The 21,326-nt window shown below is 29.0% G+C and overlaps 1 protein-coding gene across 1 annotated transcript in view; it reads left to right on the top strand.

Moving 5' to 3' along the window:
- Positions 1 to 21,326, top strand: part of LOC148307854 (cell adhesion molecule Dscam2-like) — a gene marked incomplete at its 5' end in the record, with an annotated part of 94,833 nt that overhangs the window by 35,197 nt on the left and 38,310 nt on the right. Inside the window, 3 exons of the mRNA XM_088262769.1 lie at positions 13,769 to 13,845; positions 20,137 to 20,242; positions 20,826 to 20,983. Of these exons, the coding sequence (XP_088118895.1) occupies positions 13,769 to 13,845; positions 20,137 to 20,242; positions 20,826 to 20,983 (341 nt within the window). The remainder of the gene's footprint in view (positions 1 to 13,768; positions 13,846 to 20,136; positions 20,243 to 20,825; positions 20,984 to 21,326) is intronic.

The raw sequence follows: 21,326 nt of genomic DNA, 5'->3' as shown, positions 1-21,326 counted from the left end.
TGGTCAGACTTCTATCTTCCATCATGTTAAAAAAAAAGATAGATGTTTCATCTCAAGTTGAGACACATATAACGTGTTAAAGTAATTTTATGGAAACATAATTATTCGTTTTAAAATACATCAATACTTTAATACTCCAAGTGTTTTCAATAAATAAATGCATTGAGACATAATAATACAACTTGTTTGTTTTTATGACATAGTTTTAATAAATAAAAAAACCTTACCTTGCATACCGCCAACATGAATAACACCAAGTAACCAAAATTGCTTACGACTAACATTTTTTATTATCATAGCAGAAGTAATAAAGTCCGTAAATTCACTTAATACACTAAGAGGAAAAATGTTTCATTGGTTTATTTATATAGATTTAAAACAATGAATACTAAACATTGATACTTATATAATATTTTATCGTTATTTGATAATGTTAATTTTATAATCTCATATCAGAGTACATGCAAATTGTTAGTGAGATAGCCAGCTGTAATTTCTTATGTATTTGATATATTTAATTAAAAATACGTGGAGATATGATTGACATGATTGCACGTTTCAGTTGCATATTTATGAACATTTTTTTCTATTGAGTTAATTTTTCACTATCGTTGTGGAACGATTCGATACCAATTCGTAAACATGCTTATATTTTTACATTTATTATAAGTATTTTGAAAATAATCGTGTGCTGCAAACTTTTTTATAACTCTAAGTACTCTCTTATGGTAGAGAAAGTCTAAAAGAAGTTTCTGAGGTATCTCTACATGAGAGAGTACGGGTTGGCTCTGCCCGACCGAGTTTATCCAGGGTATGCTTGGCTACAATGGACTAGAAGGAATGTGTGTTTGATAACGCATTTTATCTTTTGTTGCGTGGAATGATCGATAATTCAGGAATTATTCGGAGCATTGGTCTGTATGTTTCCGATTTTTAGCTAAGACTGAGTGGCATTAATTTTTTCCCCATTCTTTAGACTAACTATTTAATTTGCTTAAGCGACAGTGAAATGTTCAGGATTCTACCAACTATAAAACATCCATATTGCAATTATGTTTTAGCTTGAATGTACGCAATGATCCTGGATCTCTTTCACATGCAGGTAGCTATTCAATAGATTTGAAAGTTTGGCTGATTGTGGCACCATAGGTTGAGAAGTAAGTAAATTATATAAAGCATACTCCATTTGAATAAACATGAGATCCAAATTAGTTCATACACATTTATTATTATTAAATTTGTTTTTTTTTACGTTTATTTTTTAATGATTGAGATCGAAGACCCTTGCATATATTTACATGTTTCAAAAATCAGTGTAATATGGATATTTAATAAATTCAAATATCTATATTTGTCAAAAAGTGTGAAAGAAAGATGTCGTTTAAACGTGAAACACTTATAAATGATTAAGAAGCAATGAAAAGTTGTTTCAGTCATTCCTTTTAAGCTATTATCATAAGTTTTAATTAAGGTTCTTAAACAAATTTTCCGAATTATGTAACTTAATTGTTTTGAGACAACAACGCCTGGAAGTGGCAATGTAATTCATCAACTCTAATTACAATAACACTTCTTCAAAATGTTCAACAAAGTATGTTACTTCAATATGTTTTGCAAGTTTGAAGTATAATATGTACTATTTTCTTAATACTATGTACTAAACCCTCCCTTAGAGACTTTAAACGGTTATCCTTTTTTTACTAATTAGTACTGCTTACTTTTCCTCCATCATTTTCTTTTCCGCAAATCTGTATTATCCTACACCCTAAGCTGTTTTATGTCATATGTATCCATTTCAATAAAGAGTATGAAATAGATTACCTCTTCGTGTGAAAAAGGTACTATCTCAGATGACTTTCAAAAAACGTCTGACACATTATTATCTAGTATAAGCAGTGCAGTGGCGTGCACACAGAATTAATAAGGGTAGAGGTAGTTAGTAGGTATGCTAAGTACAACTTACGAGGGTAGGCAGTAGAGGTAGGTAGTAAGGTAAACTGGTACTATTTAGTAAGGTAGGGTAGGTACTGTTTGTGTTTTTATATGTCACGCGGGTAAGTTAGGATAGGCACTGCTTTTCTTCGTCTATAGAAGGCACGCCCTGTGCAATCATTTTATTTTTTTAGGTGTCTCAACTTTATGTAAAACATTTATGGTTCTTTTCCATTAAAAAAATATGGTAGTCTGAACATCTCAGGGCTAACGACCTGGCTTGAGCGATCACTACACACACTTGTTCACCATTGTCCCCATGAATCACAATATATTGCATTAATTTTTTAAACCTGTCATACGCAATGGTATTGGGTAGCTTTTACACGCGGGTAGCATTTTTAATAGATTTGGAATTTCGATTGATTTTGGACCATCAGCTGAAAAAAAATTGAAGTATTTAAATAGCCTGTTCTATTTTTAATCCACCTGTAATATTTTATCTGCGGGGTGAATAATCCTTCCTTTGATATTATAAATAATAATAATAATTTTACTGTATATACTTAGTACCTTAACTATACATCATATTATTCTTCCTTTCTTTCCTCTGCCTCTTCCTTCTTCCTCTGATTTCCTTGATTTCATCGATTTTCAATTGCATTTATAAATTATGATGTAATTTATTGATTAAGTTTTATTCGGTAAATACCACTCTTTCAATATCGAAAGAGTGGTGTTTGCCAAGTAAAACTCAAATTAAAAATGATTATTTTGTGGTTATCCACAATGTGACTACCGGATCAATTAATGAAAAATATAATTAACTGTCGGAGGCAGACAAAACTTATAACGTAATACAAAATATACAAGAAAATATGCAACATTTTCTGATTTGATGTAAAATTTCATAGAGAAAATTTGCTTAAAACCGAGATCCACCATCCAAGATGACTTTGTGGTTATCAAAAATGTGTCTACCGAATCAATAAATTAAAAATAAAGTAAATTGTCGGAGGCGGACAAAACTTATAACTTAATACAAAATATACAGCAACATTTTCTGATTCGATGTATAATTTTATGGAAAAAAAATGCTTAAAACCGAGATCCACCATCCGCGATGACTGTGGTTATCGACAATGTGACTTCTAAATCAATCAATGAAAAATATAGTTTACATATTGTCCGATGTGGACAAAACTAATAACGATGTACAAAATTTACAGCAACATTTTCCGATTCGATGCAATATTTCATTTAGAAAATTAGAAATTAGATATGAACTATTCGAGATCGCTTTGTGGTTATCCACAATGTGACTTCCGAACAAATTGATGAAAAATATTAAACAAAATGTTATACAACCACATTTTCCGATTTGATGTATAATTTTATGTAGAAAATTCTGCTTAGAATCGAGATCCACCATTGAAAAAGTGGCTTACCGCAAACCTCGGGTTCCATTTCCCCACTATCCCGATAGTAATAATCCCATATTTATAGCATCGTTAACTATAAAATACGTTAAAATCTCTTCAGTTGCACAGAAACTTTGAAAACACTTTAATATAAATTGAATCAAAAATGCTAAATTTAAAACCATTTTGAAGAGTTTTGCTTCAAGAGCACTTGGTAAAATATTCGTTGAACAAGCACTTTGTGATCCTTTAAAAATTAGCCGAGCTCCCGTTTTACATACCTGATTTTAGAGGTAACTTGTTCCGCACCGTTAATTCTGCTGTGCAGAAAGCACTTTCTGCTAAATGCGTCAATCCTGTTCAAAATTAATCTGCATTTTTTAAATATCCTTCAAAGCTCTCTTTTGTTTTAAATTGAGGCTTTTGATTTTTAAACTTAAACAATGTTTAAAAAAATGAAGAGAGTTCAAATGATAGATAATCAAATAATGTGTTAAAAAAACTATGAATTATACTTTGTCTGGTCAGACATGAAAAGTAAATGATTTTTTTTTTTTTTTCATTTCCAAATATTTCCTATATATTAATCATCTGATACCTAAGTTTAAAAAAATCCATTGGAGACAAAAATATACAATATTCATCAATCTCTTCCGAAAGTGTACGCAACCAATGGTGCATAGGGCACTGCATCGTATAAACTTTGTATTATCTTGTTTCTTACATGAAGGCAAGGTGATCAATCCTGTTCCTCAGATAATAAGTATTCGGGGGGAAAATAACAAATATTTATTTTCACCCCATTCCTGGGATTTGAACCCGGGGTCTCTAACACGGTAGCGACTCCCCGCAGGGGTAGGCAGTGAAATTAGTTGGCTACAACAATGTGTATGTGCAAACAATCTTCGCCTCTTTCATAATCATACATCTCCTCATACATACCCACCAATTAATTCGTCTCCTGACCGACCGCTTTTGAGCATAAATACTTGATCATATTAGTACTAAGGTTTCCTAGGTCCTCCCTTGCTATATTTATATATATATATATATATATATATATATATATATATATATATATATATATATATATATATATATATATATATATATATATATATATATATATATATATATATATATATATATATATATATATATATATATATATATATATATATATATATATATATATATATATATATATATACATATATATATATATATATATATATATATATATTTATATTTATATATATATATATATATATATATATATATATATATATATATTTATATTAAAGAGTTTTTTTAAATTATTTTGATGCTAATTGGATCTCGCAAAGTTAATCAATGGAAACCTTCACCATAAATTTCAAATCCAATCGACCATTTTGTAATTTTCTACGCAATAAAACCTTCAGTCTTCCCTTGCTGCGAACGGGGGAGGCTTTGATCCATGTAATTACAAAGTGCTTAATTTATTCATTGTTTGACGTGATTCTCTATTACTCTCCGAACGTCTGCCGGTATCCCTCATTACCCGATAAAGGTAGGACCTTAAACCCTTGTTACAATCAGTGGCGTAATACTCGATATAGGCCAGGACGACGCAATCAACGCGATACTAAAATTTATTGATTATGAATTATATGAATTAATTATTTCGCAAACGCTTTCCCCAGATCAACGTTGTAGGCACGTTATTTGCTCCAGTCAATCGGTAAAGTATCTGCATTTTCGTTCAATTTATTATTTAATTTTGAACGATTTGACTTATAATGATTTTACGCCTGTGAATTCATACCGTGATATATCATCAATAAAACATAAAATCCAGCATGTTTTTTTCATTTTTAGAGAAAATTAGTAGATATTACATTTTTTTTCATATGGACTTATATTCTTCTTCTTCTTCTTCTTCTTTTTGTAGATCCTAAAGATCTGTTTGTGTCTCCGCTTGTCGCTTTTAGGATGTGGACTCCCAGCTGTCTTTCCACCTTTTTGGAGGTCTACCTGGGGGTCTACGTCCTTCAGGGTTTCCTTGAAGGGCGATGTATGTAATGTATGTAATATGCTATGAAAAATAAATAAATAAGATACACCCGCCTTTCAAGTATTTGAAATACTTGACTATACCAAGTTCTCCTTCATTTTCCATTGCTTATATTACAAACCACATTTGCCTAATAAATTCGTTTTACTATTTTTTAATATAAGTCTGGAATGAGCATGTAAATAGAATGCCAGAAGAAAGACTTCCACGTATCGCCCTTCAAGGAAACCCTGAAGGACGCAGACCTTCACACACGTTGTTACACGTGTGTAAAGTGATCACCTAACCAGGCTATGAAAGGTCATTTGCCAGTATAAGCCCAGATTTCAATATTTTTCTTCATCTATGTTGAAATATAAAAAATGTTAATATAACCACTATGTGGGGAAACCTAGTTTTGTGAACAAGTGTTTGGACATACACAAAATGTTGTGAATATTATAGTTCATTTACATGCCTTTAATATTAATTTGAGTTTATAACAAAACAAAAGGAAATAGAACCCGTTCGGGGAGCCAAAATTAATGATCTGAGTAAAATACTTTATGGAAAGATATAGGTATATGTAGTAAAAAAAAAAAAAAAAAACTAACTAACCATCACGCCGCTTCCTCGCAGGGGTAGGCAGAGAGAATAGAGCGCCACACCACTCTGTCCTTGCAAACATTCTTCGCCTCTTCCACGTTCATGCATCTCCTCATACATACCCGCCGATTGTTACGACTCCTAACCTGACCACTTTCAAGTATTTGGCATACCTGATCGTGCCATGTTTTTCTCGGTCTTCCTCTGCTTCCTTTCCCGCTAACATTCGCCTCATAAATTTGTTTTACCGTTCTTTCCTCACTCATTCGTTCTACATATCCAAACCATCTCAACACACCTTTCTTAATTTTATCGATAATGCTTATCTCAGCTTTGCATTCCTTCCTTATTTCACTATTTGCACATCTATCATACATCGTTTTGTTACACATTCTTCTGAGAGATCGCATTTCGACTGCATTCAGTCTACTTTCATCCTTCTTTTGTTTTTCCTATGTTTCACTTCCATACATTAGAGTTGGAACCAGGACTCCGTTGTGCACTGCCAGTTTAGCTTCCGTTGATAGGTTTTTATTTGCTATAACTGATTTCAGTGCACCATTCACTTTGTTCCCAGCATTCACTCTCCTTTCTATATCTTTATCAATCTTTCCATCCCTAGAAAACATACTACCCAAATACACGAAATCATCTACCTGTTCCAGAATCTCTCCGTTTACCAATATTTCACATTCAGATCTGCATTCTTCTCTTTCAAAAACCATAATCTTGGATTTGCTAACATTCATCAATAAGTCACTTTACTTGCACACATTATACACTTTTGTCACCAACGCCTGCAGGTCTTCTGTGCTATCGGCAAGAAGAACAGCATCGTCAGCATACAAAAGGCAACAGACAGTCAAATTATTCATTCTGGCTCCAATATTTATCTTTCAGTTCTTTCATGCAATTATCCATGTATAGGTTAAACAGCCACGGTGACATTACACATCCCTGCTTGACACCTTTAGAGATGCTAAGCCAGGATGAAAATGAACCATTTATATGTATATGGTATATGTAGTACTTAATGATATTTTCTTTTTTTGTTTTTACCTTATGTTTTTAATATTTTCTCATTTGTTTATTTTAAATATGCTTCTTTTGCCTATTTATTAAACCTGTTTATTGTTTTTATATTTTGCCATCTATTTATTACTTTTGGTTGTTAAAAAAATCTTTTTTGTAACTTTATTATTTGTGTTCCAGTCTTGTTAACTTTAATCCCATGTCTCAAAATGAGAAATAGAAATCACTCATCGAGAATACTATATATACGAATGCTCTCCTGGCTTCAGAGGTTTAATTTGATTACGATACTCAAATTGAAACTAGTTTTATTATTGTAAGTGTTATAATTATTATAAAAAGCATTGTTTCGCGGTTTGGTTATAACTTGACAGTGCGAGTATTAATTAATTAACAATTGGATGCATACGAAATATTTCCGTAATCAAAAACTGCAAACTGGCCACAAATTATATTACGCGCTCTCGTGGAAAATGAATATAGCGCCGTTGAACGAATTCAAATTCAATTTATTCATATTTGTATTCAAATATTACTTATGTATTACCATATAAAATGGGTACTGAAATATACATTTTTTTTGTAAATAATTTATGTTGGATGCTGGAACGAAGTGGTAATGAATAAAAAAAATTAATGAATTATTTCATTAAAATTTTTGACATCTCAACATATATGAAGAAGAAAATGGAAGTCTGTATTTTTACAGGGCTTATGATCCGTCATAAACTGGTTTCATTGGTGATCACTTTACAAACGTGCAATCTTTGTGATTTACAAGCACACTACTCAAATATTTGGAACTCCTAGATTGATCTTATGGCACAGTACATATCAGTTCATAACATCTATGTATGTTGGAATGGCAAAAATAGTTTTTTTTTCTAATTTAGAGGACCCATTTTTTTGCAAGCTTTATATTAAAAAAACGGTAAAATTAAAAAACTTAAACCCTTATCCGCACCCCAATGGTGCATAGGTCACTGAGTCATATAAAAGCAGTGTTATCTTGATCGTTTACTCATGAAGGAAAGGTGATCAACCCTTCGCTTCAGGTACCAGTCCAAGGTTATATTGAATAAATATATTACAGTGAAAAATCGCATATATAATTATTTGACCCCCCCTGGGAATCAAACCCGGGACATCCAGAACGGTAGCCGATTGTGCTGACCATGGAGGCGGACAATTATAAACTGTATGAAAATTTGAAATCGTGTTTTCAGGTGTCTCCCAGTATATAAAACAATCCAGTTGAGATATTGCGTACATTTTAATAAAAGGGTCTCTGCCGAATAAAAGCTTTCTGAAACAAACCACTGATGCTGCCGTAAACTCAAACATGAAGCAATATGAGATTTATGATAAATGTATGTGTTCCAAAAAGTACAACCAACAAAAAATTGTGATTTATTTTTTCTTTCTTTCCCATTTAACCAGACTGAGTTATGGCGAAGCGTGCTCTGGTACCTACGCAAGTTCCGAAAGTGTGCCGAAATTAAAATAAAAATAATATAATTTTTTTTATATCCATACCACATGTATTTTTTTTAATATTTATTTTGTTTCTATAATTTGATAAACAAATTAAAAACTCATTTAACAGTATATTGTATTTCACATCTAAATAGTTCGGTAGGGTTGCATAAAACAACAAAATTGCCTTTTCAAAGCGTCTATAAGAGTGAAAACACAATGTCATTTAAAAAAATGAACCTTTAATCAAAGTCGCGTCGGCGACGCAAAAAATGCAAAATATGGTCTAGGTACCTAACTGTATATGAAATTGATGTCGCGTTTTATGAAATTAAAATGTACAAAGGCTGGTAAATGAAATGTATTAAAATCATTGATCAAACGCAAAGTACTCGTTGACTTTCCAATTAATTTTCCGAACCTATTAAATTTGTCGGTTCAATCAAAATATAAATTAAATATCGATATATTAAAAAAATCAATTAGCGTTGTAAAATAAAATAACATACTGGTCACTAGTCGTTACTGGTCACTAGTCGTTAGTGACATCAACAGACTATTCATGAGTATGATGATTTCAGTAAAAGTGAAACCCGGTCACTGGTCAGATAAAATAATACAGAAAAACATTGAAGTTGTAATTTTGTAATGTCAGTACAAAATTTTTGTTTGATGATTCCTAAGAACATAAAACATTTGTATATGTTTATACATATATTTATATACATATATATCTTTATAAATAAATAAATAAATAAATATATATTTATATATATATATATATATATATATATATATATATATATATATATATATATATATATATATATATATATATATATATATATATGTATATATATATACATATAAAAATATATATACATATATATATATATATATATATATATATATATATATATATATATATATATATATATATATATATATATATATATATATATGTATATATGTATATATATATATATATATATATATATATATATATATATATATATATATATATATATATATATATATATATATATATATAAATATATATATATATATTTATATATATATGTATATATATATATATATACATATATATATATATATATATATATATATATATATATATATATATATAAATATATATATATATACATATATATATATATATATATATATATATATATATATATATATATATATATATATATATATATATATATATATATATATATATATAAATATATATATATAAATATATATATATATATATATATATATATATATATATATATATATATATATATATATATATATATTTATATATATATATATATATATATATATATATATATATATATATATATATATATATATATATATATATATATATATATATATATATATATATATATATATATATATATTTATATATATATATATATATATTTATATATATATATATATATATATATATATATATATATATATATATAAATATATATATACATATATATATATATATATATATATATATATATATATATATATATATATATATATATATATATATATATACATAAACATATATATATATAAATATTTTTCTTGTTTTTCTTCTTCTATTTCTACCTTCCTGACTCCATCCCAACTTCTCCTCTTTGTCGACTGTTGGGGTTAGTTCTCCTCATCCTAAGGTTGTCTGTAGGTTTTTCCATCACACACAACTTCACCTATTTATTGCCTTCGAATCATGTTGTCTTCCTGTAGCATCCATGATTTTTTGGTCTTCCCCTTGCGGAAGATCCATGGCAATCGCCTGGCTTAAAATGTGTTCATGTTTTCTAAATCTTATGTGCCTATACCATCTCAATTGGCTTTTATCTTCCATACTATTGATGTCAGTTACACCCAAGCTTCCACAAATGCATGAATTCTTTATTTTATCTCTATGGGTCACTTCACCTAAGCATTGTCAAATTGGGGAACTTTACGCAAGTGCATAAAGTTATTAACTTGTCCAAACAAATGTCAGGTCGCCTTGGAATTATCAGACTTCCATCTTCTTTTTTATAAAAACGCTTCGTATTCAGTTAAGACACCTATAATATATTTATTGTCTTTGCAAACAGTTGGTAGAATTCCATATTGAATTCCATTTTGAACACTTCATGTGTTTGATAATGTCCTAAGAAGAAACATATTTACTTATACATAAATAAATGTAGAATTCAATCCAACAAACCTTGTTTTATTTTGGATATATTACCCAACAACTTATAATATATATGTTGAACAATAAAATAAGGTGAATAATCCAGCCTCTAATAAATAATTTAAAAATGTTATACAAATAACAATGCTCAGATAGTAGTCCCGTGATAACTTTAAATTTCTGTATTTATTTTAAGCCGATATTAATGAGTTTTTAAAATAATTACAAAAGTTTTGAAATTTTCAAGCAATTAATAGTTATTCGTACATTGAAAACCATTCGTTTGCGTGGAAGTAATAGATTAAATTATTTTTAAATTAGATTTTAAGCCTTCAAAGTGCAGCTTTGGGGAAAAGTGTATTGAATTGATAAATCAGGCAAATGGCTTTATAAAAATAATTAATGTTTTGAAATGGGTATTTAATAACGTTTTATATGTATGTTCAGTAGACAAGGTAATACTTTTTGTGCTCATTTTACAAAGATACTTTTTTACAAACTCGTGGTATTTTCACATATCGCTCACTCGTTTCAAGAACGTCATAAATCAAAAATCGTCAAATTTCAGCTGTGCATGTTTTCGGAATGCCCAGAAAATGTTCTATATACCAGCAAAAGAGGCATATTTTTAACTTGGTATTTACCCGCTACAGGGCAGAAAGTGTTGTTTTTGCATTTCGAAGAAAATGTATTGTATAATTATTTTTTTAAATATACTAAATATTTTTGAAATGGAGAAAAAACCTTCAGGTTTTCTCTAAAAAGATCTGTTGCACAGTAAAAAGTTCAGTAAGTGGCTTGATATTTATTTTTTTATACATTGTATTAAATTTTTAAACTTTAAAAACGTTCTCCTGAAAAATCAAGTATTTTGATTTATGACGTTCTTGAAAGGAGTGAGCGATATCTCATTTCCAATATGGAGTATCTATGATATTCAATAAATTGTATTTAAACAAATATTGATAATCAGTTAATACCGATTTTCACACTGGGAAGGAAATTGGTAATTTACATATTCATATTAAATGGCAGTTATACATATTAGTGACATTTTTTTTAAAACTGTATACTTATACCTAAAATGCTGGTTAAACCCCATTTGTATGGGTGGTTAAAATGTAATTCCCAGTATGTATAATATGGATATTTTTCGCAATCAAAGTAATTTTTTTTCTTCATATTATCTTGTAACACTCTTTAAGTGATTTTTTCACTCTAATATTCATTCAATATTACCCTGGACTGGTACCTGAAGCGGAGGGCTGATCACCTTTCCTTCATGTGTTAATGATCAAGATAACACTGCGTTTATATGATGCAGTGCCCTATGCACCATTAGGGTGTGGATAAGGGTTTGAATGAATGAATTTTACAGGGAATTTAATAATGAAAAATAATGACTATGATAAGAATTCTTACCTAACCGCCATAACTAATTAGAGATGAAATCGTGTCTTCTTGATATCACGATTTTTATGTCTCAAAATATAATATATGAAGACATCCACAAAGTGGAAACATGGAAGCCTGGACCTTTACTAGGCATTAACGAACTTTTCTTTCTTTAAATAATTATAATATTTGATCAGGATTTATATTAAGCGTGCCACCAGAGACTTTATATCTTTTTAAAATGACAACATTAAAGAATCTGGGAATTCAAGGAGTTTTCGACCTATCATCAACAGATTTAAGCGATCGCTTTATACACTCTGTAACATTCACCATCCTACCTGTGATTTACAAGTCGTTTATATAATACAGTATATTATTCACTTGAAAACATATTAACTTACTATTTTAAGTACCTTTTACTTCGTCTGCAAAATCTTTGGTTGAGATTAATAAGTTTTTTTACAAGTAAGACTTTTTTTTTTGTATGAAATTATTTCTTGAAAAATTTTACATTTTAAAAGAGGTCAGATAACATTGTTTGAAAATAAAACTTATTTTATTTCATTTTTTATTTAAAGTGTGTCAAAATTTGTTTTATATAAATAAGAATTACTGATTAGTCAAGCAAATTATGCATTTGTTTACAAAAATTGGGACACACTCAAAATTTTGTAGCTTATGTATTAATTTTAATATACGTGGCATATTTATATGAGTACAATTGAGTGTTGATCGAGATATGTGCACAGAATACTAATTTTCTATTACTAATTGAGCTTATTCATCTTCACGCTAATAATTCACTCAATCATGGAATCAAATATTTAGTTCCTTGATTTAACTGAAATATGTATAACCGCATGGATTAATTAACCCAGGATTATTTACCTACAGTATCTTTTAAAGTGATAAAAAATTAAATAATAAAAAAGGTTTTAATGAAAAAAATATTATATTGAATGTATATTGAAGGATAAATCTGATGTATTGAAATTTTAGTAGTCTGGTTGTAAATCATGGGTACAATAGTCAATGTTACACAATAAAAAGAAATCAAGCAAACCACCCTATGACGTGTCGTAAATCCTGTAAATGTCCAGACTTCCACATTCTTTTCATCTATGTTGAGATGTCAATATAAAAGTAATTAATGTATTTTTAACTTATTATAATTCATATATTATTTCGAGAAATAAAAATACTTTGTGTTCTGATCCACTCACATTTTTATTAACCAACCAGTTTTTACAACAGGTTGTTGCCAAAATTAGTTGGTTAATTAAAATGTGAGTAGATCAGAACACAAAGTATTTTTATTCCTCGAAATAATATATCAATATGATCCACAAAGTTAATGCTTTCAAAACAAATTATAATTCATTCCACATGTCATCTTAAAATTTAAATATTATTTTTTGACATCTCATCAAAGATGAAGAAGAATATGAAAGTCTGATAAAAAAATATATTAAAATTTAAATATCTAATGAGTATATTGTTATGCTTCCCATTCGTTCTATTGGATTACAGACGATATACTAGTTAGAGTTGTGGCTTGTAAACTATAATAAATCAAAAAGTCTTCAAAGCAGTTACGTAAAATTAATATGATATTATTATACAACCGCTTTTCTCTTTTTTCAGTAAAAACTTCGCTAACATACAAGAAATACTAGCAGACTGCAGTTCTCCCGTTCAAAACATTGTTGTGGAATTGCAAGGTAAGGAATATAATATGTGCCTTCCAAAGTTGGTAAATTATTGAATGAGGATATTTATCCAGTATTCATAAATCTTGCCGTAAGGTTACCCCCCAGTATTTCACATTTCTGGGTTAAATGTAACCATTACGTTATAGTTAGGCTTAAGGGCAGGTCTGATATAAGTGAAAATATAATATTCAATATTTTACTGCGCAAATCAGCAGAATTTAATAAATTATTAAAGTTTCATTTAGTCTATTTTAAGTACCCAGGTTTGGACAGTAAAATAAACATTACAATAACTTGATATCACCAAACACTGGAATGTAATATATTATATGGAGAAATAAAATGACTTTTTGTTATCCATTCACATTTTTACTAAAAACCTTGGTTAATTCATACTAAAAACTAGTTTTGGCAACAACCTGTTGCCTTCTTCAGGGTTTGTTTTATTACTAAACAGATTTATATAATATATATAAAACATTCAAAATACCAGAATATTACCCTAAAGGGATATAACTAGATATTAAATATTGATGTGAATAAAGAAGATGTTGCTTTTCGACCAATTATTATTGCATAAACTATTTAAATAGGAGAGATTGTAAATGTTACTATGGGTAGACCCTATAATTGCCCGACTTCTATATTTTCTTTGTATAAAAGGTAGGTTGTTAGAATTTGCTAAGATGACTTATTTATAATACCAAGACATTTTTTAAAAAAAGTTATCGCTAACATAGTACTAACATAGTTGCTACAAATTGAATTAGTTGATATTATCGAAAGATGTTTTGCGATCATTTATGAAACGTTTTTTACTTACATCAGTCTTGCAGTGGAGATCCAAACATTGAAGCAACTTGCCCCAATCTCCAGTAACTTGCTGAATTGACGGCCCACAATCCGGATAGCCTCATTAAATTGATCCTAAGTTGCTCAAAGTACTTTAACAAAGAACCTTTATCGACCTTTTATGCCTCTTCGCCCTACGGAACCTAAACTTCGGGGAAAATATTCACTAAATTTGCATTATATCAGGCGTTTTTATCATTATCCACTTTAGTCTCAGGTAATAAGAGTGGAGTATGAAGAGTTTTGATAACTTTTTTCGTTCATCATTCATTCAAATCCAATTTCTACATATGAGTATATCGAGTCCACAAATTGCTTCTTAGCTTTCTGTCATGATAATGTAATGCAAGGGGCTGCTAGCTCCCTTGCATCTTTTCAAACCAGGTCTACTTCCAGTAGTACAGATGAGAACTTGACGGTCGTTACTTGAGTTGACTTGCTTCTTCAATTAATGAAGGTGATTCCCTAATCTGGAATATCTTGAACGATTCCTGACTTTAAAGAAGAGATCCTTAACACATTGAATCCACTCACTTATGTTTTAAAACCAGGCTTCCTCCTTCTGTCCATATTTCTTCTACTATTCACTTACCCTTTAAATTATTTATTGAATCTGCATTAAATTTGTGGAATAAAATGTTAATATTAAAAAAAAATACATTTTTGTGTCGATGAAAGCCACAATAATTTTCGAAACTAGTCGTGTGTAATGAAATAAAACTCAATAAATGGTGTTGTGTTCAATTTCTCAAATTGAAATATTTTCCCCTTTTAAACATTTCCAAAAGAAGTTGATGCTGTATAGTACATATCATTTGACGAATCCTAGGCCCCCAATTTTTCATAGTTTTATCTATGTATCTCAAAACGATTAAATTTGCAAGTTCTATTATACAATAAATATACCTATAGTGTAGTAATAATGTGTATTATCCATTACACATTTGTAATTCGAGTAATTGGCTAATGGAAACGATTAAATTAATTATTACTGCGAGGGGCAACGAGCTGAAAATTAACATAAAACTCAGTTTACAATAATTGTTTAAGACAGAAGATCTTTATTAATGGCGTAATCAATTCCTGTTGAAATTCTGTATCCATGCTCCATTTTTTTACAAGCTTTTTGTTGGAAGGGTCATTAATCCAAAGGTTTAATTTGATAAAACAAACTCCTGAAACGGTAAACAATCTTCCCTCTGCTTGTAAATATTTTTTCACTCCAAACACGTTTTGAAGTGAAATACATTGTCCAATTAATTTGGATTGCCTCATCTCGGAACAGCTATTAAAAGTAATTTGGCGCATCGTCTTCATGAAGGAAAATAAGAAACTATACGAGACAAAATAATTACTTGCTTGTGTTACATTGTCTCGTAAGCTATGGTGTTTCTATGGTCATTACTCGAGCATTCACAGTATATAAATACTGCATTTTACACTATAAAGCTAGTAGGTAATTATCGTAAATTCTATCTTGAAACGACGCATCTAACTAAATTGGACTATTAACGTGTTTATCGTTTTTTGAAAAAGCTTAGCGTCTAATGGAAAACGATAAATTATAAAATTAACCATATATGAAAAATCAATTGTTATTGACATAATTTTTTGTTGATATTTCAAGAAAAATTAGAAGAATATGAAAGTTTGGACATTTAAAGATCTTTCAATTTGTCATTGGCTTATTGGTCTGAGTGGTCACCAATAATACTATTAAAAATAATATATTAGTAACAAATAATACTATTTATAATAGTATTATTGATTTATACGTAAATATTTAAATGTGAATTCACAGTAAAATCGGGATACAGTTTTATATTGTTTCACATTTTCAATAAATTTCGCAACTTAGTTAAAAAAAATTGCTTTGCAAGAGCAGATCTGTCAGGAAGCCTAGATGCTTCTGTATCAGATCTGGGCATGCGGTGGGACTGCTTTCAATACATACGTAAATATTAACCGTTCAACCCATGATTCACTATGAAACAATCCACAGATGTAGACTAAAATCTCAGTGAATTGTTATATTCGAATATTACTAACATTTTGTAAAAACGACTAATCACAAAGTTAAAGTATTTTGACATATTAGCATAGACGACAAAAAATATGGAAGTCTGCTTATTTTCAGGGCTGATGATCTATCATAGGCTGGTTAAGTGATCACTTTACACCCAGACATCCATATTTTTCTTGATCTCTGTTGAGATATCAAAATGTAAAAATAACTTCTAAGTGGAGAAAATCTAGATTTGTGAATAAATATTGGGATATACTTAAAATGTTGTGATAAAATTTATAGTTTTAAATATTAAAAACATCATGTAACTTCGTACCACGCCCATCAACCTTAAAAGGTTGATGGGCGCAATTTATAGACAAGGTATAAATACCTTGTCTATAAATTGTCTGATTTGAATAAAAAGTGAGCCTTCTATTTGATATCCTTTTAAAAAAAAGCTGCAAGAAAAGATCCTTTGTACAAAAATAGTATTCTATCAAAAGCATCCCTCTGTAAAAACAAATGACTTTCAAAAACACTGATCCGTATAACAAATGAATCCCATGTTTTTCTGATGCAGACGGGGCAACTGGCACCGCCTTCTGTTGTATGAAAAGTCATTTCAACTTGTCACAATCATCCCGCTCCTTTTATGAAAACAGCCTTTGAAATAATAGCGAGACATTAGATGTTTATGACTAACTATTCATTTCAGTACCTCCCTGCCACCCCCCTGCGAACCCCACGAACTTGTTTATTTAAAACAGAAAACGAATATGTACAGTGTTATAGTTGAAATACATTTCGCTTAGAAACTTCATCAGATTTATTTTACTCTACGTTATTTAACTACAACCGTGAAAGCTGTGTTCAACGGACTTATTATTTTCGTTACTAAATTTCACAAGCAGTCAAAATGGATGCATTGAAATAAAAATTGCTTTTGTAGCAAGGAATTACTATTTTTTACTACTTAAGAATTAAATGGCTTTTATCTGTCTTAATTATTGTAATACGGAATCATTATTAGTGTTCTCATATTTTAATATTTTTATTCGTTAGTTTTAATTTGTACCAGAACATGAAAACAATTGTCGTTTTCGAAACTAGTCGTAAATAAAAATAAAACTCGATAAAGTGGATTATTCAAGTGTTAAATTTAAATAAAATAATCATGTCATTCCACAAAGTTAATGCCGAATCAATAAATAATTTAATATACCCATATCTTCAAGATATCTAAAGATCGAAGAAAACAACTTATGTAGTCGGAAAAAAAATTGTTGGGTAATATATCCAAAATTAAACAAGGTTCATTGGATTGAATTCTACATTTATTTATGTATGTGTTAATACGTGACGCGTTTTGTCTTGTTAAGACATTATCAAACACACAAGAGAGTGTTTGATAATATATTAACATATACTTACATAAATAAATGTAGAATTCAATCCAAAAAATCTTGTTTAATTTTGGATATATTGCCCAACAATTCAATATGGAATTCTACCAACTGTCTGCAGTTACAATAAATAAAAAGATTTACTTTACTTTGATATGTCAATTCAAATCCACAGAAGTATGCTTTATATAGAGGGTTGGAAAGTATTTATGTTAATATTAACTTCAATTTCATATATCAATTTAAATCCGTAGAAGCTATTTTCGATAGCCTCATTACATGAACTTACGAATTATTTGACCCTTATTCTTCGCAATCGCGCCTAATGAACTCATTATTAGTTTTTTTTTCTCATTACAAAGTATCCTTATCTTTAGATTTTCAATCCTTTATCCGCACCCCAATGGTGCATAGGGCACTGCATCATATAAACGCAGTGTTATCTCGATCGTTAACACATGGAGGAAAGCCCTCCGCTTCCGATACCAGTCCAAGGCAATATTGAATAAATATAAGAGTGAAAAAAAAATCACTTATATTTATTTGACCCCCCTGGGAATCGAACCCGGGACCTCCAGTACGGTAGCCGAGCGTGCTGACCATTACGCTACGGAGGCAGACAAACATCTTTAGATTTATTAAAATAAATAGTTTATGTAGTTTAAGATTTACTTTACTTGACTTTACTGACTGAAATGTCAAGTCTTATCCATAAAATCTTTGTTTAACGGTCTCAATATATGTATGTACTTACAAATTATATGATCCTTAACCGTTTAAATTGCTTCAAATGGATCATTTTTTGTGTTCTCAAATATCGAACTTAAGAAATATCAAAGAAATACAGCTTATGTAGTTGATAAGTATTTAAGATAAGATCAACCTTGAAATATCAAATTGACTCCAGAAAAGCTAAGTTCGAATGACTCATTATATATGTAACCAAATTTTGAAAAAAATCAAAAAGGTTGTATCGGAGAAAAGGCGTTTTCTGAGTAGAGTTATAATCATGTCGCTCACTCCTTTCAAGAACGTCATAAATCAAAAAACTTGATTTTTCAGGAGAACGTTTTAAACGTTTAAAAATATAATACAATGTATTAAAAAAATTATCAAGCCACTTATTGAACTTTTACTGTGCAACAGATCTTTAAAGGTAAAACCTGAAGGTTTTTTCTCCATTTGAAAAATATTTAGTAGTATGTTTGAAAAAATAATTAAACCATACCTTTTCTTCAAAATGCAAAAACAACACTTTTTGCCCTGTAGCGGGTAAATATTATGTTAAATATATGCCTCTTTTGCTGGGATATATTACATTTTCTGGGCATTCTAAAAACAGGCATAACTGAAAATTGACGATTTTTGATTTATGACTTTCTTGAAAGGAGTGAGCGATGTATCCGACTTTAACTCTTATCAAATTTACCAACCCACTCAGAAATATGTGTGAAAACTTAAAACGTAAAAGCAGTGTCCAGTGAATTAATAATAAGTTTTTTAGATTTTTAAAAGCAATATCCAAAAACGTGATTAATAAAAAAAGCTTTTTGTTGTTGTTGTGCTTTCACAAATGTAAAAATTAATATTTATTAGAAGTTCACAATATATGTGTAATTGAATTATGGATATGCTGAAAATGAAATAATAATTTAAGAAAACATTCAAAACACAGTACCTACTTTTTGTATCGCTCGTTTTATTTTTTTTTAACAAAAATATGTGAAAAATTTAAAATTAAAAATACCTTATTATTATATTATATTATATAAAATCACTGTACAGAATCTCAAGATTTTATATAATTTTTTCGATAATTTATATGATGTTTAAATCTATTATAGTCGATTAGCTTCCCTTAAGGCTTAAGACGTTATTTTACCATTTAAATTGATTTAAGACGCAAAATATAGTATTATTTCAACAACAAAAAAAATCATCTTTATAAATAATTTTGTATCCAGATAATAACCGTGAAATGTAGAATTTATAATAAAATTTCAATGTCTGGCAATAACATTTTTTTGTTTGTTTCAGATAAAATTATATCAACATCACTTCAAAGGGAAACGAAAGAAGATGATAGTAAAACATATAATTTGAAAATGTGTATTTCTAAAAGAAATCCAATTATTATTTCTAAGTACGTAATTCACAATCTGTTTTAAAATATAAAAAGTGAAAAAAGAAATCAAAAACATTAATATCAGATAATAATATATGAAGACAAGGATTCATTAAAATTTCATTCTTTAATTACGAAAATACAAATTTATTTATCATTAAAAAAATCGTTATTATGAATACAATCATGTTTTGATCAAATAATTTATGGGTGTATTTTTTTTAATGTTTATTCTTTTGTAGACACTTTCAAAGCAATGAATTGACGATTTTTACTATCAAATTCATTAACATTGTAATTATTTTCAATTTGTACTCTTCATTCTCAATTTTACTGTGGAAATTTACGTAAAAAATACAACACGTTGACAGCAATATGGATAGTTTTTTAAGGACATAATCATCAATAATTGCTGAGTGAATTGCTGTTCTATTAAATTGACTTCCTTCCGGGACTCAAAAAAGCAAAAAACAAGTAGTCGAAAAGATATTGATATTGAAGTACTCAGTTCTGATATCATTCATACTTATTGAATAATATACTTTATAACATAAGTAATTGATTGGCTAGTAGGTACTCACATGCATTATTTTTATTTCAGAATTAATTCTGCGATGATGAAAAATATGAAAAAATCTCAAATTTCAAATAATGGTTCACTTTACAAAATATTTGATGAACAGAAAAATATGGAAATGTTTTGCAAATTTCCTGAACGTGTTTCTAGCAAATTAAAAACAAGGCGAAAGAGAGAATCAGGTAAATTGCCCTTTCTTTATTATTACTTAACCTTTAAATTGCGGTGAGTGGTCACAAAGGCTTTTACGTTTAAACTTTTTGAACCCTTTCCTTTGTACTTTGTCATAATATAATGAGTGAATATAACCTTTAACAATAAATACCATGAAATGTTAATTTACTGTCGTCAACCTAGAGCTTTCAATGATTGTTGTATTTTCAAACAGTGTTTTTTTTATATGCTTCCATCATTCTTTTAAATAAAGGATACACCCTACGGATGATATATTGATATGTATTATAGTTGTCTCAGCTTGAGAGTAAGCATCTGTCGTTTTAATGACAGAAAATGAAATCCTAAGCA

The sequence above is a fragment of the Brachycentrus maculatus genome, unplaced genomic scaffold, assembly GCF_059751285.1.
Source record: "Brachycentrus maculatus isolate JH-2025_06_01 unplaced genomic scaffold, ASM5975128v1 h1tg000188l, whole genome shotgun sequence".
NCBI lineage: Eukaryota > Metazoa > Arthropoda > Insecta > Trichoptera > Brachycentridae > Brachycentrus > Brachycentrus maculatus.
The sequence above is the reverse complement of the archived record's forward strand: the minus strand, read 5'-3'. Positions and strand labels throughout refer to the sequence as shown.